Source organism: Emydura macquarii, unplaced genomic scaffold, assembly GCF_026122565.2.
Source record: "Emydura macquarii macquarii isolate MOO-44397 ecotype Brisbane River unplaced genomic scaffold, CSIRO-AGI_Emac_v2 contig_1790, whole genome shotgun sequence".
Taxonomy (NCBI): domain Eukaryota; kingdom Metazoa; phylum Chordata; order Testudines; family Chelidae; genus Emydura; species Emydura macquarii.
Genome location: NW_027131927.1, coordinates 22,865,164 through 22,891,310, shown reverse-complemented (window position 1 = coordinate 22,891,310; position 26,147 = coordinate 22,865,164). Strand labels below are relative to the sequence as shown.

General features: G+C 39.8%; 1 protein-coding gene across 6 annotated transcripts in view; it reads right to left on the bottom strand.

Moving 5' to 3' along the window:
- The window catches only part of ARHGAP24 (Rho GTPase activating protein 24), a 463,741-nt gene that overhangs the window by 284,944 nt on the left and 152,650 nt on the right, over nt 1–26,147 (bottom strand). For 5 of the 6 annotated variants that reach the window (XM_067557109.1, XM_067557111.1, XM_067557112.1 and 2 more), the window contains one exon: nt 8,327–8,526. The exons of the other annotated variant lie outside the window; for it this stretch is intronic. In XM_067557109.1, coding sequence (XP_067413210.1) covers nt 8,327–8,526 — 200 coding nt within the window. The remainder of the gene's footprint in view (nt 1–8,326; nt 8,527–26,147) is intronic. 6 annotated transcript variants of the gene reach the window in all.

Genomic DNA, 26,147 nt, shown 5'->3' with positions numbered 1-26,147 from the left:
AGCACCATCATCATACGTTTGGGTGGGCATTGCCCCCCCAAACTCCACCCATGGCACCCCCCACAATCCATCTCATGCCCCCTTAGGGGGACCCACCCCCCAGTTTGAGAACCGCTGTGTTAGGTAACAGCACTGTGTATATTTTTGACTAACTCAGCTTTTCTAAAGAAATGTTACTATCCAAAATGATTACCACCAAGTATATTGACAACTATGTGACAGCAATCTTTAAATGATTAACAGCTATTACACTAGCTACGAAGAACTAGAGTTTAAGAAACAGATACCTACTTTGCACACATACAACGTGTGAACCCAATTGTCTTGTAAGCTAAAGGGAATTCTGTACTATGCATCAGGGAGCAAGTTCCCCCAAAACTAAACTAGCACAAGCAAGTGCCCTGTGTATGGGTAAGCAGTGAGTCATGATTCTGAGGGCCTATCTGGAGACTATTTAAAGAAGCCTGGTTTTCAAAGGGTGGTTGAGCACCACCTTTGCATCTACGGGATCCTGGAAGTCTCTGAGGATGACATATCCAACATCCCCAACATTAGCTAGAGAATCCTCTATGTGCAGCTGCATCAGTTCAGTATAGCCAGAGAGAAGTGAGTTCCTGCTACGTTTTTTCTCCCTCATCTGGTCACACCCCTACACTCCTGGGTGGCCAGTTCATGCCTGTTTAGGTCCCCTTTACTGGCCAGAACCCAGAATTAAGATATTCAGCTCAATGAAGCTAGTCTTGATATAAAACCAGCGAGTCCAGAATCCAGCCCAAAATATTCAAGTGGGTTCAAAATGAGTTTGCCCATCATTGTTTATGCCATGCCAATAGTGCTTCATCTGTAACAGATTCTTGACTTCACCCTAGGAGACTGATTTCTTGACTCAATAAAGCTAGTCTTAAGTGACATAGTGAAACTACTGTAAGAAGATCACACTGCAAAGATTCTTCATTGCCAGTTGCAGGATTACAAAAACAACACCACGGAGAAGGCGCCACCCCTCTCTTCCATGTCTTAAATCCAGACATCGCCAACTCAGACATTGCTGGGAAAACATTATTTTCTGTCGAAAACAGGGACGAATGTGGGAAAAGCCTGTTAATTAGATGCATCCAAACAACAGCTGTATTATGAAACAGAGAATGTTAAATGTTGATCTCTTTGGCTACCCACTTTTCTGGTGAGATATTTGACCTTCAGAGCTGGCACAAGACTGCGTTTCAAAGCACAAAAGGACAAGGAATACGGGAATGAGAAGACTTAGGAAGTTAACCAAAAAATGGATAATTTCCAAGATAAGAAATTACTCAGAATTATCAGAAATTATTTAATCATCTCTTCCCAGCTGGTGTTATTCTCCCCATTGTATTAATCTGCTCTGCATCCATTTTTAACCCTTCTTACTCCTTTCATTTCTGTCTACAGTAAGTAACTAAGTCTATTTATATGCCTACCTTCATCTTCGATAAATGAAAACACCATATTCCTAAGGCCCCTTCAGATATTTCAAGGGCATCATACCAAAAGATAGCTACTACTCTGACTGGTAAAACAACATAATGGAATGACTGTTGTGTTTGATGATAATAAAGAATCAAATGAAAATTCATGGCCTTTGGCTATGAAAAATCATGGACATGTATTGTGCCTTTCCCTCGATCTTTCTATACAATCTATGTGCATCTTTGGAGACTCTTTGGATTAGATCTTCAGCTGATGTAAACCAGCATAGTTGCACTGACTTCAAAGGAACTACTTAGGTTTACACTAGCGGAGGAGCTGACCCTATGTAGTCAAAGATGTTCCTGCCATTTATCATACATATTATTTAACTGTCATGAGTTTTCAATTCCTGTGTTCAGAACAAATGTGATGTACATTATTTGCCCACAAAACTGAAGTACTTCTAAAGATAACACTTGGCATTTACAATGGACTGCACAGTTTACGCACTGAACAGGCATTAACTTATTGTCCCATCATCCTTTTGGAGTACCTGCGTTAGTATAATCTCCACTTTACAGACAAGAAAACAGAGGGAGAGAGAGAGAAAGGGGGGGGGGGGAGAGAGAGAGAGAGAGAGAGAGAGAGAGAGAGAGGTGACCATTGTCACAAAGTTACCAGAATTAAATTAGAATTAAAACCTCTTGACTCCCAACCATTTACTCATTCCTCTAGACCACTCTGCCCTCCATCTTTTTCCTGAGACTGCCTAAGTTTTTAAAATAGTAATTTTTATGAGGAAAGTAAGGAATGTTTTCCTTTATACACTAGAGCTATTGCTCTACTATATTTACTTACAGATACTGTGTATCTGATATCTAATTTCCCCATCATAGTTTCTATCACATTTAATCGTGTCCTAATAAAAAACAATGGAAACATGCAGACAAGATAATTACAGAGAATTCCATTCTATTTTATGGAACATTGTGAAACAACCCCACAGTAGGAAACTGATTTCTAATTGTGATATAGTTTTTTCTGCAAATATACTGAATTTACAGTATAACTGAACAGCCAATTCCTGTAACCTACAAAATCACTACTGGCAAATTTTTTTGAGAACTTCACTTCATATCTTCACATTTCAGAATATCATTAATTTTATATGTTGTTTTAAAGGGGTGAGCACTAGAAAGTTTTCTGATGACTCTTCATAGAAAGAGTAGAACCTATTACTTGACAGCACCCTAACCAGATGAAGCAGGAGATAAAGGACTGATTTAACTGTTCCCCAGGCATGAGTAAAGTAACAAGAAAAATCAGAGGAAGTAGGCAGGGCAGCCTGCCTCCACCAAGCTGATCTTCTACATCGAGATGGACCCTCCAGCTCTTCCTCCAAAGCCCCCAAAACCAATGACTCCAGTCAACACAAATTGTAAACTGAAGCCTGGGTCTCCCTACTGGCTCCAGGAACAAAAGACGACAATAAAACTCAAACAGGCTTTTTTTCTCATGGGTCCATGCATCCTGAGCATGCACAGTAGAGTTCTGTTGATTTCAACTGGCAAATTATAATGAACTATGTAAGTCAAGCGGAGTTAAACCAAGGATTAATTTGGTTAATAGTTAAAGAGAGAAAGAAAGAGAAAAAGAGAGAAAATGGAGCAGCTGGAGACTAACTGCACAGACAAATCAACAGAAGCACAAAAGAGGATAGCATCCTCCATGCTAGTACTGGATGAATGGAGGGAAAATTGTTTGCCAACATTTTCCCAAATTTTCACTCTGTTAGTAAGCCATGTTTTTCCCTTGTGAACTTTTGAATGAACAGGTCATTGTTGTTCTAACACTGGGGAATGGCTGTTCTTCATGCAATTATCAATACTTATCTGCTAACAAAGGCATTTGTGTACAAATAGTTTTCACTATGTGCATCTGAATTGCTTCTCCTTTTATAAGGAATTTAGTTATCCAGCCAGGAAATAGAAACACTACCATACGACACACCCTCTGTCTTTTCCTTCCCTTCCATGTGCAACAAAAACAACTAAGATTCAATGACTGTCAAAATTAATAGTTTGGAAACAAACATAAGCTGAAATATATTTGCAGAAAGTATTCATCCAACAATTACTAACGACAAATAAACTACAGAAAATCCCAGGTGTTTGCAAATGATTTAGACTTACAAACGAATGCTGTTTCCCCAAACTAACTCCAAACAAATTCAGCCCCTCATGGGACTGCTTGAATGACAAAGGTAACAGCAAATAAGTATCCTTTTCCTCAGATTGGCTCCACTCAGGGCTCCTCCCCAATGGCTGCGAAGCCTTATTCTCTCTCCCCGAGAATTCCCTTCTATCAAGTGCCTAATAAGTCGCTTGCAGCAGTGATTCTGCCCAGACGTTCCCTGCTATCAGACTGAGTGTACTAGGCAAAGCTGCCAGCCTGCTGCAAGGCTACATGTGTTGGATAAATTGTTCACTAAGACTGTTTTGCCTAACCTCTAATTACCATTTACGTGTACTATCCAAGAGCAGCCTTAAAAGTCCCTTGATATTTTTTTCCATTACAGGGAGAGAATCAGGCACAAGCAGTTGATCATTCACAGACCCTTTCCCTCTCCTCACACTTACCAGTCCAAACACCACAATCTGGACTGAAAACAAATTTAAAAAAAAATTAGTTCTCCTCCTCAGTTGTATTTTCTAAATAAGTTGCACTTCTATGTGTGAATGGACCTAAACAAAATCTGTTAATGACTTTATGTCAGTAGATTGGGAGTCCTCTCAGTAGCTGTTTGTTTTCTTAATTATAGGCTCCAGAAAGTTTAGATAAATCCATTTTCCATCTCAGAATAGCATCGTTACTTTGACCACTTACGGCCAAAGTAAAAGTTCTTTGCTTCACACCTCTGCCCCAAATTCAGCACAGAGACTAAGTTTCCTAGATAATCATGGCAATTTGCTGCCAGAGTGCATGCAGTATAACTTTCCTATGTAGCTAAATGACAATATTGTGCTACAGTTATGAGGCATCAAATCCAGGATACGTTTCAGCACCTGGCACTCTAATTTGCTTCAGAAATATTCCAAAACTGCAACAAAGTGGGATGTAAGAACAGCACTAATTTGGTCTGGTTCACTAGTTTCCCATAACTATTGGCAAGGTTTTTAAACAGGTTACACTTCTGAAGATTTTTTTCTCCAATCTTTATCATGGGGTGTTGTTATAATTACTCATGACTTTTCAGCAGGTTTCTCAAAAGCAGTTCAATTTGAAGCACACAAAGGTTTCAGAACCAAACTTACGGATTTCTTTCACCTACAAAAATTTAGAAGCTCTAGTAGCCAGTCAGAGACCTTGCATATTTTATGGCCTCTCACTATTTAATTTTAATTTTATTGATGATATAGCACAATGTATAACTGCCCGTGTAAAGCTGTCTGGGCTTACCACTATTATTACTGCCTTCATCTAGCACCCCAATAAAGGTCCGAGTTCTGAAATATTATGATTTTTGGATGATGGAGTACAAGCATAGATTTAAAAAATATGACCTTTTTAGGGCTTCAGGTTCAACAAAAGAGGTTAAAAAAATCCTAGTAAAACAGGAAAACTGGAAATAGAGGGGATAAATATAGAGAACACTGAAAAGTGTCCTTATTTCTTAATATATTTTGTTGTCAAAAAGGCCTTTAAATTATGCATCCATAAAAGGATAATTATTGATTGCCTATAAGTGTGACAATTCTACATATAAAAACAATTCACCTCTTTTCAGTAGCTTTATTATATTTATGCAACTGTAACTGTAATACAATATGGCATTATTTTCTCTTACATTTAAATAGCAACACTCTCCTTAGAATGCAGCCATGGCTCACTCAAAAATATTGTATATACTCTGGGTGAGAATAATCAGTTGTAGTTCTACAGGTGGGGATTTTGCAGGATTAGTGTCTTTATAAGAAAGAAAAGCTTATTATAGAATTAGATCAGTGAGTACTTGGAATTAGCAATGTTTGAGGCTACTTGAATATTGCTACATGATATAAGAATTTGGTTAGTCTGCACAGATAAGAATCACTTCAGATACCAAAATTCTAAACAATTGTATACTCGCAAGACAATAAATTATAACCAAATCTAATCACTTCTTATGGATCACTAATCATGTGTTGAAGATAAGGGACTGGATCCTGAGCTAGGGTCCATTTGCATAGATCCAATGGAATCAGTGGAGTGATGCTGATTTATGCTGGCCAAGGATCTGATCAAGTGGTCAGAATGTTCAGACATGAATACCTAAATATAGGATCTAGGCATCTGCATGAGTGGCTTGATTTTCAGAAGCACTGATCATTCACAGTTCTCGCTTATGTCTAACTCTCTTAGGTATTTATGTGGTCCCTCCACCACAGTATATGAGCACCTCACAATCTTTAATGTATTTATCCTTCCAGCACACTTGTAAGGTAAGGCAAGGCAGTGCTATTATTCCCAGTTTACGAATAGAGAACTGAGGCAGAGAGAGACCGAGTGACTTGTCCAAAGTCACACAAAAAGTGTCTGTGACAAAACAAGGAATTGCATTTTAGTCTTCTGAGTCACAGGCTAGTGCCCTGACTACTGAAGCAAGAGTGCCGAGCACCTATGAAGTCAGACCATTTTTATTTAGATGACTAAATATGGATTGAGATACCAGAGCTAGAAAATTCTGGCTAATGCAATTACTTTAGCAAGCTGGCTAATACTCTGACCTCAAGAATTTGGTATTAGTTTGCTACTTCTAGGCCTCGCCAAACTGTTACATTGGTGGTTGTTTCTCTCCTTCCCTCTGACCAACCATAAGTTTTTGTTTCTTCCTGAACCAGAGAAAGAAATATTGTAATTCGTCTTGATACATATAACCAGCTACTGATGGCACAAAAGGTTTATTGGCAAAGCTCAACACCCTGGAAGCCTGGGTCTTTTAAGATACAACAACAAATATAACTCAGCCTAGGAGAAATTAACTTAGAGGAGTTCATGAGAATAACTTCTCCAACGTCAAAGAGAGTCAAAACCAAACACTGAATGTTCAGAGAAGTAATGGAGAGAACCTACCACATCTCAAAACGGAAGGTAAGAAAACACTAGAAGAAGTTTCTGTATATCTGTTTGGAAGTTGTTTTTGTATTTTCATTAGAAAGTGTAGCAAGTACAGAATCAGATTGCTCATTTAAATGGTGCATCAAAACAAAGAACAATGCAAGACAGGGTCTGCTGGAGAAAGGTAAGTAACTAGGGAAAACAGACTATTAAGATTTGTGTTAAGGCACAGAATAGCTTGCTTTCCTTAAACATCCTTGTAGCAGTTTCATTAAATGGGTTTGTTTGCCTTCCAGAAATACAAAGGTGAAAAGAAATGCAGCTTTGTATTTAAGATTTCAAAATGTGTATAGTGAAAGGTAAACAGAGAGGTTGTTGTATAAGAGAATTTTAAAAGGATATTTCATGAAATTTGAAATAACTGATATGTGTTAATTAAACAAACTAGAAACCTAGGGATATTTAAGGAGAATAAACTGCTGCACTATGGGCCTTAATTTAAATCCTACATTTCTTGAGGTTTATACAACAGGAAACTTCCTCCAGAACACTTGAATTGAGACTGGCTATCTTTCTGAACGACATGCTCTAGTTCTATCCCAAGTTATGGGCTTGATGTAGGAATTACTAGTGAAAATCTGGGCCCATGTAATACAGGATTTCTGACTATATGATGGTCAGAACTGGCCTTTGAATCAATGAAAACACACCATAGAAATCTATGTAAACACATACTGTATTTAAACTGATTGTAAGCATTGTACTATGTGCGTGAAAAATCTGAGTGTGGGTGTATGTGTCTATATGTATAAATGTAGAACATAATTAACAGAAGTGTTGATCACACAGAACTCCATCTGAAGTAAGAGGGAGCCGTGAGGTGCTCAGGATCTCAGAAAATCAAGCCCATATATACTATAGCATTGTTCTTTTGTTTGTATACAGTAACTTTAATATCACAGATGCTTAGGCTTGTCCTGAGCTGGGAGGGAGGCAGAGTTATTTACTCTTTTCTTATGGCACTCTGGAGCTTTGTAGCCATAAAAGAGGCCGCTAAAAGTAGCAAGTAAATAGGAAAATAAATTACCACTGAGGAACAGTAAATTATGAGCATATTCCAGACAGCAGTTTATTATACATTATGGATGGTAGTAAATGTGAGCTAAGGTGTTGTATGATTGTGAACTTTGGAGCCTGGGGAACTCCATATGGTTACTCCCTTAAATAGCAGGAAAGCTACATACACAATAGTTTACTCGTCCTCCTTATCTCAGATAAGCACCTTTGATTGATAAACTTGTCTCACAGTAGGTGACCTTTAAATGGTTTGATGAAGAAAACCTGTCTTAGGGTATGTCTACACAGCAATATAACACCCATGGCTAGCCTGTGTCAGCTGACTCAAGCTCGGGCTGTGTGGCTATCAAATTGCAGTGTAGATATTTGAGCTTGGGCTGGAGCCAGGTTCTGGGACCTTGGCTCCTAGAAGATCTATGCTGCAGTTTTACAGCCCTGCAGCCCAAGCCAGCTGACATGCGCAAGCCACAGTTTTTACAGTAGTATAGACAAACCCTCTGGGACCCAAGCATCCTGCTGAGGGAAGCCATATATTTAATTAAATAAGACAAGTACGATATTATTTGCCAAGTGCCTGAACAGCACTGTAAACAAAAAAAAGGCAAACCAGACTGAAGTGCCTATTTCTTTCAACTGGATCAAATTCTGTCCCTATTCTTTCAGTTCCTTTTATCACCTCCCACCCTGCTGCCTTTTTTCCACTTACCAAAGGTTTGGTTTCATCTTCATCTTTGAAATAATAAAGCTGGCTCCCCTTGAGAACAAACCAGCGTGTGTGCCAAGTCTTGACAAAGCCTCCTTGCTTCCGCAGCCACCCACACTTAATGGCATTGTGCAGTGCTTGGCTTAGCTGGGGACTCTCTGTACAGCCATTGTTCTCCTCCATAATGAGGCCGACAGACTCGCCTTAGAAAACAAAGGGGGAAAAGAAAAAAAAAGAAACCGTATTATTTTTTTTTTTAAAGGGGGGCAGTGAGGAAGTAGCAGCTTGTGAATTTTCAACATAGCTAGAAAATAAATAACCTCTCACAACAAAAGTGCCCTACAAGGGCGTTTACTATCCAACTGTTTATTTTCATGCCAGCTGGGAGAGTATAACCCAGTTTCCAAAGTTTCCTGAAAAGTAAGTTCTGTGTTAGAAAGCAAACAAGCAGGGAGGGAAACAAAACAACTTTTCAGGTACAAAGTGGTATATGTTTCCATTCACAAAGAGCAAAACATGCCCCTTCAATCTAGGTGATTAGGAATTGTTCACACTTGACAGTTCATACAGATTAAGGGAAGGTGTGAGTTTAAAGTGCAATAGCTTTTCCACAATAACTCCCTGTGGACAAGCCCTTATTTTAGTTTAAAGGAAACCAACAGAGAAAGAACCAATATAAAGTCTCTATAACAGAGAAGGATGAGCATGTCTCACTTTGTAAGATCCTCAGATCATCTATTCCACCACAGGCTTCCCCCTAGCAAAGAAAGGCTTCTTATATTTAAAGGTGTAGCACACAGAAAATAGAATTATTGCTAGGTCTGCCACATAATGTAATAGATCTCCTACTGGAAGGAAGGTAGGGACGGGAGAGAGGGAGAGAGTGGATGTGGAAGGAAGGGGAGTGATGATCAAATGTAGCAATTAGTGAAAAACTTTTGAAGTGAAAGCTCAAACCATGAGAAACATGGATACTTTGGGGCTTGAACATGGAAATTAACCCAGAAAATTTCATATAAAACACTTTCAAAATCTGTACCACCCCTTGTCAAAATTTAAAGCCATACTTTCTGCTGTCTGGATAAGCATGAATCTTCTAAGCTGATTTTGCATGTGCAATATATGGTTATGTGATAAATCTTCAAGGTCAAATAATTCCTCATTAACCCAGATGCAATGCAAAAGGTTTATTTTTTCCAACCTTAAAAGTACTGGATTCAAAACATGCACAAATTATCATGTGAAACTCAAGGATGCAAAACCACACGTACTGAAACAGCCTAAAATGACATCAAACCCCATAGGACCTAACGTGAACAAACTTGTACCCTGCTCTAGTAGCCAACTTTCACTGTCTGAAAGTGTTCAATGGACAGCATACACTTCCACTCCCCCCAACTATCCTCCTTGTCTAGTCAGGAATTAGTATAGCTGCAAACATTTGTGAAAGCCTGCTTGACAAACAAATTTACTGCTTTTAAAAAATTGTGTGAGCATAAAATAAAGTACATGGAGAAACTGTAAGCAGGAAAACATCTCTAGCTAGAAACCTATGGACCAAATCCTGTTTGCCTTATTCATGTAAAAAGCCCCTTGTGTGCAAGTTTGGCAATTAATATACAGCCGCACACATAAAAGGGCAAACCCTTAACTAATAAGGTAACATACAGTGCCATGACTAGGACATCACAAATGCACATTTTGCTTTTTAGGAAGATCAAAAAAATGGACCAATCAAATAAATCAGAAGTCAGAGACTAAAACCATGGGTTAGTCCAGCTAATCCAGTGGTTCGCAAACTTCATTGCACTGTAACCTGCTTCTGACAACAAAAATTACTATACGAACCCACGAGGGGGGACCGAAGCCTGAGTCCCACGACCTCAGATGGAGGAGCCAAAGCTAAAGCCTGAGGGATTCAGTCTCAGGTGGGGTGGGAGGGGCTGTAATCTGAGCCCCATCACACAGGGCTGAAGCCCTCAGGCTTCAGCTTCAGCCCCGGGCCTCAGCAAGTCTAATGACAGTCCTGGTGACCACATTAAAATGGGGTCCTAAGCCACTTGGGGTCCTGACCCAGTGTCTGTATTAGTATAAAATAAGTGTAAAATGTTATTAATTCTGAGCTGATAGCATTTTTCCTCCCGTTTGCACTGGTGTAAACTACATAAGATAAAAGGCAGTGGCAAACTAGACCCTCAGGGCCCCCATGTGTGTTTTAGCTCCAGGCTTGGAGTTTTTAATAATTAAAGATGGGGTTTGATGTGAACTTTTGAGACAATAGGAATTGAATAGAAAACAAAAAACTTTCAAGATCCACCTTAAACTACACCTGTATCTGTGATGTCCTGTCCCTTTAAATATTCAGGGAGCTCTGTGTTTTCCCCGTGGTGATGGCCTCAGACTCCTTAGAAACACATTCATGGGGATTTTGCTGGACCTTTAGAAAGTTATGTTTTTGGTCATAATCAACACCCCTTCCAAATGACCAGTTTTCAGAATAACTTCTACTTATACTAAGACCATTGGATATCTTTGTATCTTCTTTAGCCAGTTGGGTTTACCACTTACAGATGGTGACAATGGACCTCAATTCTGTTCTGAAGAATTTCAGAAGTTCCTAGTGTCACATGGAAGTCAGCACATATGCTCAGCCCCATACTATCCTGTTACAAATAGACTAGCTGAACACTTTTTACAAATACTTAAGTATGCCTTAAGAGCTAATGAGTGTCTTCTGAGTCATGAACAGGACCGGGACAATTTCTTGCTTGTTTACAGGAACACACCACATGCTACTATCCAGGAATCACCCGCAACTCTTTTGTTGAAGAGATCTTTATGTATCTGTTGAGACTTGCAACATCCTCATATTGCCTCATGTGGGACTTATACGAGACTCATGTGAGACTTATCATTGTGGAGTGAAATGGGCACCCAGCAAACTTGTAAAATGCACAGGATTTTGTTTTCCCCTCCTAGTAAAACCATCCAATGGTATTTCATGGAAGTGACACAGAAAACACTTGCAACCTTGATTAGTACAAGAGTCCCAGGATGTTCCAGTGGGACTTTATGTTCCTTCAGTCGAACCGCCTTCTGTTACAATTCCTAATTTCAACAACTTGGTGGAAGAATCTTTGATACCAGATCTCACTGATTCCTTTCCACCTGTTGTTCAGGACACTGCCCCACCACCATCACCACATTATCCCACAAGAGTGCGAAAACCAGTTGTGTACCTGAATTTACCATTTGTTTAGGTAGTGGGTTGTTACTCCAGGGCAGAATAATCCTTTGCAATTTAAAAGTCTGCTGTAGTCCACCTGCAATTTTAGGTAGCTTATATAGTATTTCATATTAGCCACATAAACTAATGTATGTGTGTTTGGAAAGTTTTTAAAGTAGGGTGGACGAATGTAATGCCTGTCCCTTTATCTATTCAGGGGGCTCTGTGCTCACCCTTTCCCCCCCACCCCCCCCTGCAAAGCTTCACTTTCCTGCTAATTTCAGTTTTGCAGACACAACAATGAAGCTAGCACCATAGACAGTTATATGTGCTCTCTCTGTCACTCCTTCTCTGCAGGTTCCAAAAATATAACAGTATCCTTCACCCACCTCAGATTTTAGCTAATTATTTGCCATGGTGCATGTTATTGCTTGCAGGTCTGGTGTAACTTAAATGAGCATATTAGGAGTGATTATGAAACTGAGATACAATTATCAGAATTAAATGAAAATGAAATCCCCTTCTAGGCATAGGAAACATATCATGGTCATAATGTATATCTTTTTAGCCTTAGCTAGAATCACTTACATGCAATTATGGCTTATCGGGCTACAGTGTTTGTAAAGGAACAGTTTGCTAACTTAAATCCTCAGGAAATTATTTAGCTAATCTTTAATGGAAAGATATTTTAATTGTGGGCAGGCTATTGCAATCTAAAACTGAGAAATAAAATTATGAGTTTGAGCTTTGAGTTATTGATCATCAAACAGGTATATAAAATTATGAATTTGAACTTTAAGACTGAGAAAGCATTTAAATGTAATCTTTATTTGTATTACAGCAGTGTCTCAGGGATTAGGGTCCTATCGTACTAGGCACTGGAAACAAGAATCCAAACCAAGAATCAAGAATAATTGACTTCTTGGATCAAGGACATTCTTTCTTTTCGTTTTTGGTTTGTTTTCCAAAGAGATCCGTTAGATTGGCAGAGACACCAATGTACATACACTAGGTATATGGATTTCAATTAGCTAGCCACTAAGAATATTTATTGCTCTGTGGGTCATTGCTAGATAACATTATACATTACAGTGTTGACATAATACTAAAGTAAATGAGGTGTAAAATGAGTAAATAATTTTCTTTTAAAAAAGAGAACATCTTTTCAGGTAGAATACTCGTTGGTATGTTATATTTTTTCTGTTTAAAAAAATATTGACTGCTATGTCCCTGAAAGTACGTAATACAATATTAGTTGTTCCCACCCCCCACCCCACCCCCGCGTCTTCAAACCACTTTCTTGCATGAAGTTTGTAGAAATGCCAGTGAGCTGACTTGTTTTTGGTATATGCAGTCTCATGAGACCAAGTTTATAAACTTTATTGTTTTACAGTTGTCCTTTACTTTCCAAATCTGAAAACTAAATTCAGACTATGAATCAGAAATCCAACAATTGGCTTGTTCACACTACTTGTTTTCACAGCTGTTTCAGCACCACCATCAAAAATAAATTGCAGGAATATCAGGTGTTGGCATTGACTCAGAGAGGTATAAAGAGTACATAAACAACACATGACGAAGTATGGGATTATCTCAAGATACCAAGTGTATCTTGCCATTGTGATACATAAGGCAGAAAGCCATGGCTTTTCTCAATACACAAAATAAGAGTCTGAAAGTGTCTGCCCGCTGGTCCTGGCCAAGTTCCAATGTAGGTAATTACTAGATCGGAACAAATCCTGTATGCACCATGCATTGGTGCTGTCTGTCAGTGAATCCTCTTGGATTTGCCTGCAGATATGGGTTATAAAGAATATACAACTAAGAAATACCTCCCCCTCCCCCATTCACCAGCTGCAGCTCTTCTGCGAGGTCACAGACCCAATCTCTACCTACCGCAGCTGACCGCACTCCCTTTCCTCCTGCCTAATGGAGGATGGAGCCCTTTCCCTAGGTTCTTTAGAAATAACAGCACCATTCTCTTAATTTTCTTCTCAGAGGAAGGCAGAAGTATTACTGTTCCCCCCTGAAAGTGAAAGCAGAGAAACATTTGCTCTCCATCTACCAGTTACCTGTATATTAACCAAGCATCTCTCATAAAACATCACATGCAGTAGCCACAAAAGGCCTAGAGAGAGGACTGGCCAAACAGCATCAAGTCCAGATCCATTGAATTTTCGTGGTCCTGACCCAATAGTGAGAGGTTTGTCTAGAAACCACTTGGTTTCAGGTCGATTCATGATTCTAGCTGAAATTTCTCACGGGCTTAGTAATTACATTCCAAGTACTTAAAATACCTCCTGCACTTTCAGTTAGATACAGTACCGAAATCGTACATCCTTACTGATCCTCAACTGTCATATCAGGCACTTGAGAGCCAGAGACCAGCTTGAGATAGAATGAGCTCAGAATCCAAGGAGCTACCTTTTGTATGCTCCACATGAACTGTGCTGTGCTTGCCTTAGCTGTAACTGAAGACCTGGTCCCAAATTCTTCTTCACTTCCTTTCCTAAACTGTAATGCAGCATTACGGTGCACCACTGAGCAGATGCTACAGTTCCACTTCAAAAGTGGTCTCATTTCACTGGTGGACAAATTGATTCTTCTGTGTGTGTAACATTTATAAAGAGCTTTGTGAGGAAAAGGAGCTGAATAAAAATTAAATACTTTACTACAGCTATTTTCATCCCAAGGGATCTCAAACTCCTGTGTAACACACCTTCTCTAAGTGAGCCATTGCTTTCTTTTTATTAATTTTTTAAAATACATTATGGGACCAGCAATCCCAAAGTCTAAGGTTTTGCCGGATTCTCAGTGTTACTGAGATCTCTTCTTGGCAAACTGGATTCTTCCTTTTATTAAAGACAAGCTAGAAAATACTGTGCCATCCCCCCGTTCAGTATCTGAAAGGATAACTGGATAACAGCTGTTATCCAACCTGGTTAACTCCTGATTCCAGGGGACTCTCTGCCCCCTTTGCAGGGATAAACCTCCAGTCATGCAGGTGTAGGGGCTGTTTCATGTCACCAGAGCATCAAAGCAGCCCTTCACACTAGTATATCCCCAGCTACATTAAGCAGGTGTAGAGAAGAGACATGGGGAGGTAGGCCTCCTGGCTTAAATTAAATTTTAAAAAAATTAGATTTTGCTAGTGCTGATTTCTTCTAGCTACTTAAGACAAAGGGCCTGGTCTCCCTCTCTCAAGTTCCGTCACAATGGTGGCAATCATTAAAATATCCCTGTATTCTTCTTACTCAGTATCCACAACGCATTTTGCCATTGGCTTTCCAGCACTATAAAAAGTCAGTGGAATACCAGTTTCATTTTATTTATTTATACAGCACCTATGATCAAATGCCTGATAAGCTATGTTAACTAGTGAAGCCTCGATCTTTGCTTGCAGCCACACACAGAGAGAGAGAGGCTGTGGGTGGGGAAAATAAAACTTTTAGCCAATACTTTTTCTAAGTTATCTGAGAAATCTTTTTGCCATTGGTCACAAAAGCAGCTGCCCCAAACCCCTATCTCCCCCTTTCTGGTTTTGCCCTATACAAGGAGAGGTCTGAAAATATTTTGCTTAATACAACTTCACGTCCACCTCTTAGATTTCCTTTTTTATAAAGGACAGATGTATTCAGTTACTTAAAAGGCACAATCCAAAGCCCATTAATGTCAATGGAACAACTCCCATTGATTTCAATGGACTTTTGGAATAAGTTCCAAAGACAGGATCAAAGAATTTATCCAAGCCTTCAACTCTTGCTCAAATATAACACGTACTACATGATCTGTGTTCAGCCTATGTCAGAACCATCTTACATGTGTCCCTCAACTAGCCAAACTTTTACAACCCACAGTTTACTTACAGGAATTCATGCACAAGTAAAAATAGGTCATGACTGAGACTTTCAAAAGAATCTTTAGTGGGTTAGGCACCCAAATCCCATTGAATTATGATGGGAATTGGATACCTAATTTCCTTTCGCACCATAAAAAATCCTAGCACCTGTGTGTACCGTCTTTAATTGTGACTTGTGTTGGCTATGCAGCCATATAGAATGACTCTTAACAGAGTGATTCAGATTCATACACTGGCAAACCTGCCTTTATTGTAATTGTTAGTTAATAGCTGCATAATTAATCTGATGGTGCACTATCAGAGCTGGCTATGCCACTGCAATAAGCAGTAAGCACTCATATGGTCAATAGCCAGACAGAGAGTGTGTATGCAAAATATAAAATACATATTTCCATAAAACTTTCACAATGTTATCTGCAGCCCAGCACCAGCTTAACTTTGTGGACTGAAAGCAGATGTCACAGTGGGCGATGAGGTGCGTCTCGCACAGGCATTAGAGACAACACGTGCTCATTGCTCACGAAGAATGAGCGAGGGCACAAGGCACAGTTCTTGAACCCTGTAATGTGGGGCATTATCCACCAAAGGGGTCAGGAGAGCCCCCGTGTGGAGCTACTATATACACTAATGAACATATATACAGAAGAAAGAGGAAAAAAGGAAACAGAGCTATCTATCTACAAAGGACTGTCGTTCTTGTAGAATGTATGAGTGCAAAGAGAGGATTCTGACTCTGACCATGTGATAAGAGGGAACTGAGGGCGTGTTGTCCCGCACAGTCTCTTATAACCTTGCATAGTGCATGTGGTGACATAAGGTGACTGTGTAGGTCAATGGACACTGCTGCTGAAAAATTTTTTGGCTGCGGCACATGCACATCTGCATTTGGAATACATATAGGGACCATCACTCGAAGAAAAACTGATAGCTGCCTCATCTTGCCATCTGCTCTCTAGGCTTCCCTCCAATTACTTGCGCTATATAACCCATTATGCTGCAGAGAAACACACACAGCAGGAAACTGGCAGTGAGAGCCTGAAACAGCAGCTTCAGCCACATACAAAGCTACCAGAACATTAGTCCCTAGTAACTGAAGGGCCAAATGACTTGGGGAAAATATTTCAGTCTCACATGGGACAGACAGTGAGGGAAATTCAGAACAGCTGGCAAGTCTGGTGAACTGAAGTATAGAGCAGTTAATTGATTTTCCAAAAGGTCAAAGAGCAAGTCAGAGACAGCATCAAAAACAGAAATTAGATCTCCATTCCCAGCCCCCAGTCCTAATTGTTAGGTTACATTACCTTCGAAGGTCTGATGACACTGCAAAACCTCTGACCTTGTTTATTGTTTGTCATACAGTATATGAAAAGAGAGTCCCTAACCCGCTCCCCAACCTCCAGGATAATTTGATGTGTACATGCTGTATAATGAACACTTTTAACATTTGCTGACTTCATTAACACATGAATGGATCAGAGCTGGGTGCAGGCACAGTCTCAGAAGATTATTGCTGTAAATATAGAAATGTTTTTGGTGTAATTCTTCCTTATCAAAATGTGATAGCAAAGATCATCTGAGCATGGATGTCACAGATCTCTTGGATAACAGACTGCTGAGAATGAAACTGGACAGTCTGCTCTCTCAAAAAATGAAGACAACAGGAATTTTTCCTTCATCTTTTGTACTGCAACTGAGGCTCACACAGACAGGCTTTCCACACTTGGTGAAAAATTGCCCCAAAGGATTGTGTGTTACAAATTATAATGGCTAAAAAAATATGCCCAGAGACAGCAAAAAAAATTTTAGTCTGACAACTGCTGAGAAGAAACAAAACTCTGCTGAAAGTAAGTGGCCCCTTAGCAAATCTAATTAGAACTGCTACTTAACTGAGCTCCTGAAGGATCGGTAAGGACAGAATGTCCTTATTTCAAAGGAAAGAAACACTGCAGGGGGGAAACAGGACTGTTTAGAAGTGAAGGCGCAAATGGGCTGTGGAAAGAGTGAGGCTTTCAGCTATTGGGGTGAGGAGGGAAGGAGATGTTGTTTGCTGCCTACATTACATGTCAAATTCATCTCATCCTTACAGCAAATACCGCCCTCAGCAAAGTACCAAGTCTGGAAATGACATGGTACCATTGTAAGTACTAACTGGCCAGTGCAGTGATATACATTCCAGAGGTCAGACCTGTAATAGTGTTGATATAGAGGAAAACTGATGTATCTACTGATGGTGGGTGTTTGGGGCTGGAGGACCTACTGCTCAATGTTTTAGTTCAACCCATCTCTGCTGAAAATGTTATGTACAGTGTTTTTTATTTTTAATATACTTGTAAGGTAGAAGCCAAGTAATGGTGAAAGCAATAGCACACTATTCTTGTCCAAGGGATAATGCTGTCAACATTAAGTTTACAGCTCAAATCTTTTTAAATAACAAAGCCAGTGCATATATTTCTTTGACATATTTAATTCTAATTATGTTTAATGCTGATTCATTTCCTCCTACTTTGATCACAGAACTAAGATGATCCCTTCTTAGTTCAAAAAAGTTAAAGTACAAGCAAAATAGGGTATTCAACTACCTAGCCCAGAGCATCTCTGAAGCTGTGCATCATGCTGTTTGAATGAAATCCTGAGAACAGGATTTGGGGAGTGACACCACAGTGTCACAAATTATTGTAGTTTTCCAATAGCTGTATAATACCTATAAGAAATAACAATACCTATAATAAAAATGTATGAGGCTTAAAATGTGTATTTCAGATCCAATCAAAATTAAATGCATGCACAATAGAGTGCGTGAGCATGATTCTGCTCATAAGAGCTACAATAATACAAACAATGTGTACACACACACACACACACACACACACACACACACACACACACACACACTCAGAGGGCACTGAATCTCTTGGTGCTATTACACTAAAAAAAAAATGTCCCAATCCTCTTTAGTATTGAGTTCTTCTTGCATTAATGATCTGGAGGATGGGGTAGATTGCAGATGACACTAAGCTAGGGAGAGTAGTAGATACCCTGGAAGGTAGGGATAGAATACAGTGTGACCAAGACAAATTGGAGGATTGGGCTGAAAGAAATCTGATGAAGTTAAACAAGGAAAAGTGCAGAGTCCTGCACTTAGGACGGAAAAATCCCATGCACAGCTACAGACTGGGGACCGACGGGCTAGGCAGCAGTTCTGCAGAAAAGGACCGGGAAGTTACAGTGGATAAGAAGCTGGATATGAGTCAGCAGTGTGCCCTGGTTGCCAAGAAGGCTAAAATAGCATATTGGGCTGCATTAGCAGGAGCATTGCCAGTAGATCGAGGGAAGAGATTCTTCCCCTCTATTTGGCATTGGTGAGGCCGCATTTGGAGTAGTGTGTCCAGTTTTGGGCCCCCCCCACTACAGAAAGGATGTGGACAAGTGAGAAAGAGTCCAGCAGAGGCCAACAAAAATTATTAGGGAGCTGGAGCACAAGACTTATGAGGAGAGGCTGAGGAAACTAGATTTGTTTAGATTGCAGAAGAAAAGAATGAAGGGGAATTTGATAGCAGCCTTTAACTACCTGAAAGGGGGTTCCAGGGAGGATGGAGCTAGGCTGTTCTTAAAGGTAGTAGATGACAGAACAAGGAGCAATGGTCTAACATTGCATTGGGAGAGGTCTAGGTTGGATATTAGGAAAAAGTTTTTCACTAGGAGGGTGGTGAAGCACTGGAATGGGTTACCTAGAGAGAGAGATGGTGGAATCTCCATCTTTAGAGGTTTTTAAGCTGCGGCTTGACAAAGCCCTGGCTGGGATGATTTAGCGGAGGTTAGTCCTGCTTTGAGAAGGGGGTTGGACTAGATGACTCCTGAGGTCCCTTCCAACCCTAATCTTCTATGATTCTAAGATGCTGAGTACCCTCAATTCCTATAAAGCTCAATGAGAGAGCTGAGGGTATCCAGCATCTGCTAGGACATGCTTAACTCCTTGCATATTCTGGGCCTAAAATATCCCAGTGTATACATATAAATCTATAAATATTTTTATTCTGTTTAGAAATGTTGTATGGAAGTTCTCATTCCCTCTATCATATAAAACATTAGTCATGTTGACACTGAGATTTCCATGTTAGTCAAAGTTCTTAAAAGCCAATGTGTGTCTTTCTGCTGAGGAAGCCAGCTAATCAGTCCCATTACTTTGTAGCTAATGTTTCAGTCCTCTGCCCAGGAAAAAATGAATTTATATTCATGGAGTTAACATTTCACTTTGTTAAAAGCCACAAAAGCTTTCCTTTACATATCTGAGCGAAGGAGGTAATATAGATTATGTCATCCTACCTGTCACATGTAAAGTAATTCCACTATTTTATGTTACATTTGTTCATGTTTGCACAGCCATTTGAAGCTGTGAAAACCCCATACAAATGCTGTCTATTATTACATACCTCTTCCTGCCCTTCTTTTTACCCCATGCCAGCACCTATACCCTTTTAAAAAACCAGAGTCCTATAGCACCTTAAAGACTAACAAATTTCTGCAGGCATAAGCTTTCATAGGCTGCAACCCACTTCATCAGATGCATGAAATGGAAATCACAGATAGGAGGTATGTATATATAACATCCGAGGGTAAGAAACAACAATGGGGAGGGCAAGTGCTAACCAAGTCAATTCAGTTAGAGTAGATGAGGCCCTCAAAGAATTCCTCCGGGATTTCAATAACTTCTACCCCACCATCAACCTTAGCCTGGACCAGTCCACATAAGAAATCCACTTCCTGGACACTAAAATACAAATAAAGGATGGACACATTAATACCACTTTATACCGAAAACCAACTGACTGCAATACATACCTTCATGCCTCCAGCTTCCACCCTGGACACATTACACAATCCATTGTCTACAGCCAAGCCCTAAGATACAACCAGATTTGCTCTGATCCCTCAGACAGACAAACACCTACAGGATCTCCATAAAACATTCTTAAAACTACAATACCCACCTGGGGAAGTGAAGAAACAAATTGACAGAGCCAGACGGGTACCCAGAAGTCACCTACTACAGGACAGACCCAACAAAGAAAACAACAGAACACCATTAGCCATCACCTACAGCCCCCCAGCTAAAATCTCTCCAACACATTAAGGATCTACAACCTATCCTAGCAGATGATCCCTCACTTGCTCAAGCCATGGGAGGCAGGCCTATCCTTGCTTACAGACAGCCCCTCAACCTGAAGCAAATACTCACCAGCAACCGTACACCATACAACAAGAACAACAACTCAGGAACCTATCCCTTCAAAAAACCCCGTTGCCAACTCTGCCTGCGCATCGACTCTAGTGACACCATCACAGGTCCTAACCACATCAGCCACACCATCAGGAGCTCATTCACCTGCACATCTACTAATGTTATATATGCCATCATGTGCCAGCAATGCCCCTCTGCCATGTACATTGGCCAAACCAGACTGTCACTACGCAAAAGAATAAATGGACACAAATCAGACATAAAAAATGGTAACATCCATAAACCAGTTGGAGAGCACTTCAATCTCCCAGGACACACTGTAGCTGACTTGAAAGTTGCCATACTTCTACAAAAAAACTTCAAAAACAGATTTCAGTGAGAAACTGCAGAGCTGGAACTCATATACAAACTTGACACAATCAGACTGGGTCTGAATAGGGACTTGAAATGGTTCTCTCATTGCAAGAAGTAATTGTCACTGTTCACACATTCTCACCTTCTAATCAATGATTGTGAATAGGCCTACTGTAACTGAATTGACTGTTACCACTTGCCCTCCCCATTGTTGTTTCTTAGTCATCTCATATTTTCTGTAATTGTCTGTGGAGTGTTTGTCAACAGGTCATGCAACTATTCAACATATGCAGTCATAAATATGAATGTTAGTTTTGATTGGACGCAGGTCACATGGTATTATTTACATTCCTTGACTGGATAACGAGCCCTCTTCGAATCATGAAACAGGAGGGAGGTCACAGTAATTCCTTGTTGATCTGAGACCCAATGACTCTCTGCATCAGGCCCCTTGGTACCAAGATCGCAAGGCACTGTTACTGCGAACTTCATTCTTGCCTATAAATTCATATTTGCCCTCTGTGCTCACATATGCTTTCTTCAGCATTATATAAGGCAAGCTCCTTAGAGTTTGAAATGTGCAGAGCCCCAAAACCACTGGCTGATGGATCATAGAAGATTAGAGTTGGAAGGGACCTCAGGAAGTTATCTAGTCCAACCTCTGCTCAAAGCAGGAGATCCACGGTACTCACCAAACAATCATTTAAATTAGCATTGTGCTCATTTTTACATGTTTCTGGGAGGAAGGAATGGAGGTCAATACTACTGTAGCAATGAAGGGGATCCATATATTGTCTTACACTCGCAATAGGAAAATCTAGCAAGAACAACTTCACTTTTTTCCCCTCATTTCTTTTTGCATGAGATTTAGGTGAAATCAAGGGCTCTGTCACCTTCTAAGTTGGTGATTTAAAAACCAAGAGGGACACTAGTCCCTTTTACACAATATCCCATGCTGCTTAAATCCAGTTTTGATTTCTGCAAACTTCATGAATACATCAACTAATGGCAAAGCAGCTTCTAGCATATATTATGGGTTCAGAAAGAGAACCAATTGTACTTTTCAGCTTTAACATTTTAGCATGTAAGCACAACCCACCAATTAGTTATTGCTTGTAATGTGGTCTGGGGAGCAATACTCAATAGTGCAATAGAAATTTTCATCTTTTCAAGCCCAGTTGAACACCTGTGAACTTTTAGGAAGCACTTATCTGGATCCAAACTTTGCGGTTAGACCCTCTCTCTATAATGGTTGAACCTAAGTCACTGATCTGAAGCACCCTGTGCTTTGAATCCAATCTGGATCCAACTCTATGGATACGGCTCAGCTTCAGTTGCAATGTAGCAGCAGCTGAGCATGTAATCATATTTGTTCCTGTTGCTGCCATTAGTTTAAAGGGATTTGGGACAGGATGAGGTACGCAAGATAAAACAGGTGAGATATTTGCATTTCCGGTTGAAAAGGAGTATTGTGATAGTGTGCATCACACCTGCTGCTTCGATGGGTGGACCACAGAAATTAGAACCCTTCTCCCCGAAGAGGCCTAGAAAGGCCACCCATGATCAGCTGCAAGTGGAACCAATGAGAATCAGTTCTCCAGGTACTAAAAGGGTTGAGTGAATCAGAAACCAAATCAGGGCTCAGCTGGCAGGAAAATAAAGGCTGGCTACTTCTTACAAGTCCAATTTAGGATAAAGCTGGGACACCGGACAAAGCATCTCCCCGTCTTAATACTAGATGACTGATTTGGTCAGAGCCTCACTAACTGCACCTTTTTATTTGAGACTGTTTTGTTTATTTTTGTCAGGCTCAGGTGGGCCATCCAGAGTCAAGGTGCTCTAGCAGCTCTGGTGAGCCTACAACATGTATGTTCTGTTACAGACTAGTACTGACTGACTGGCTAGCTGGCTAAACAAACAAAGCATCAGCTGCTACTGGCTGCTTGTTTAAAGACTCCTGCAGAAAAGAAGCACACCAAGGCCCCAATCTGTAGCCAGTTTGAAACCATATCAAACATCAGCATGTTTAATCTGCATAGCTAATTCAGCAGCTTTTCCCTGTGACAGAAGGGTTCTATGAATACATCCTATGAATACAAATCGCCCCTCCCTGGAATGACTGAGCTCTCATCAATGACATAAAATAATTATAAGAACAAAATGTCAAGATGAATTGTCTAATGTAGTCCCGCTTATATTACAGAGTCTGCTTTTTATTTAACTAATGATTTGCAGTGCAGAGTCTCAGCACACCCAGGGGACAGCAATTTGTCATCTTCATTTACACATATTATTTCAGACTAGTTCGATCTATGTAACAGGGGTTTTCTTTTTCTTTTTCAGCCAATTCTAGCTCTGCCTCCTCCTTGGGGATGCTAAGGAATTAGCACAGCTCTGCAATTAAGCACATTCATGCTCTCCGTCTCTCTCTTGCTGTGTAAATGGTTTTAATTTTACAAAACCTCGTGTATCAGATTTTCATTGACTGAATGGTTTTGATCAAGATTTGATTTTGGCCTCTTTCTATTTCATCGAGAAATGAAGAAAACTCAAAGTTCCTTTGAATCGAGGCCTCATTTTATCTGAACTTCTCCCCCAAAGTTTGGAGGAACAGTAATCATAAATGTATCCCATTTTAGGACGTCTATTGTCTATGTAACCAACAATAGCAATTTAAAGAAACTAAGCATGCTCTTTCACCAGTAATACAAGATTCTTTACCTTCAGCAATGTACTATACACCACATTGCCTAGAACTGAAGAATAGACGCTGAAAACACAGCTCAGTACATCTCCAAGGCTTACATCCCCCTCACAAAAAAGAGGCAACTTCTCTACCACAGTGGCACATGGATTCTTTATCTTTCTATTAGGCATCAATAGGGAAACTGGCATGTTAGGCTTTTGTGCACAGACTTGAATACCTTTTTGTTTTTTAAAGGGAGTTACAAAAAGTCACAAGCTACTTTTATGATACACAATCATTTTCTATTACTATAGAATTTGACCCTAACAGTCAAGCCAGTCTCTAAACTAAACTACCTAGTGACTGAGTCAGCCAACTACTAATGCTGATTTTCCTCCAAAAAAAAAAAAAAAAAAAAAAAAAAAAAAAAAAAAAAATTGTACTTGAGGACAGGTCATTTAATGACCGAACGCAAGTCATCGCAAGTGCAGCATAACCTACAAAGTATTATAATAAAGGTGCAGAAAAGTGATCAAACCTCTGTAGAGGAACTTGAGTTGACAATAGACTATCGTCACAATCAAGGACCAGGCTCTCAGTGGTAGTCTCACTGTCCTAATGAGTTCATGCCCATTAGTTTGCTATGCCACCAGCACTATTGACACACTCTCCTCTATGGCATGGGGCCAGCTGCTCCTGAGCAGCAGGAGAGCATACCATTTATGCCTCTTGAACTGGCTCCTGCTCTTCCACCTTGAGCAAACCATCAACTAACCAACTTTTCACTCCACCCGTGCACTACCATCTGCTGACGTAGCAGTCAATTGGACTAGTTAAAGTGGTCATTTAAAAAATGTATACAGGAGACCAGGCTTCCACACGTTTAGCAGATCATTCCATAAGAGAAAAAGTGATAGAAAGCATAGCTCTCAGTAATTCTTCTTTACATACCTTTTTATTGTATACCCAAGTTTGTGTCCCTCCCCCTGGAGTCCTAGGGATATTTAAAATTTTATTATTTAAAATTATTTCAATGACAAATCATGAAACTGAGGGTGCAGAAGAAAAATCAAAACTGACAAAAGAAGTGACTCCTACAATATTTTAAAAATTTTATGCCGTCTGCTTCTTCAATCCCTTACATTGGTTCATTGACTGCTGGCTGAGAGAGAGAAACAGATATACACATTTAAAAAAAAATAACTGAAAATATCTACCTACAGGCATATCATTTATAGAGCTGGCCAGGAAACTTTCAATAAAACATTTTTTGTTGGAAAATGCTGATTCATCAAAACTGAAGCTTTTTGTGGACATATATTGATTTTGACAGTCCAGAATGGAATTTCTGTTCAAAGAACAAAAGACCAAAATAGCAAATAGCCCTTCTTCAGAGCAGAAAATTGAACTTGGGGTCTCCCACATCACAGATGAATGTCCAAGGTATAAAGTCACACTCTCTCTCTCTGCTCCCACCCCCACATCCCTCCTAGGCCAATGAATTTTTAATTATTTCTGCTAAGTGGAACAGCTCTGAAAGAAAAAGAGAGAGAGAGAGAGAGAGATACCCCGACCCTTAGCTTCAGTGTTTAGGGTTCAACTGGAATGTAGGAGATCCAGATTCAAGTTCTTGCTGTGCACGATTTGGAGCAGGGACTTGAGCTTGGATATCCAACATCAGAGATGAGTGCCCTAGTCACTCTCTGGACAATTGGCTATTCTGGGGTTGGTCGATGTCTTTTCATGAACATTTTTGAAAGGTTTGTTCCAATGCTGAATGAAAAGAAATTCTGAAACTGATTTTTCTTTTTTTGTGAAAGATTTGTTTTCTGGCCAGCCCTAATTATTTAGCATATGTAGAGCTGGTAGACTGATAATCCATACTCAAATAGAAGAATACACTTTATTGCTAGTTCTATCAGCCAGTCTGAATTGAACTAAGTATCCAAAAACTTCTCTACTCATGATCACTCATGAGAAGCTAAGTCAACACAAAAAAATTATGTATTTTACAACAATTTTCCATACCTGTGTTACTACTAACTCTTTACATTAACAACTGTGCTATTTACTTACTTTTTGCATTTTACTCTGTTTGGACAGTGAAGCTGGACTATTTCATTTCAAGTCCGTTTCACTTTAATTCTTTGGTACAATTTTGCTCTGTCTGGATTGCAGGAGAAATGTATACATTAAAAATTCTTTCCATCATTTCCTTTGCTTTTCATGGATTTAGTTGGGCAAAATCAGGGAAAAGTGGGACTTTTTGTATCTCAAGAAGAATGAAAAATAACGTAGACTGCATCAGGTGTCAAAGAAATCATGTCAGTGAACCACCATTGCAAAAAGAAAATAAATCGTGAGTTACCCTGATAATTAGAGATATTCTGCAGTGGTTTACACACTTGTATAAATGTTTGCACTGGGGCAAGTTCACCCCTGGTGTAACTACACTGATTT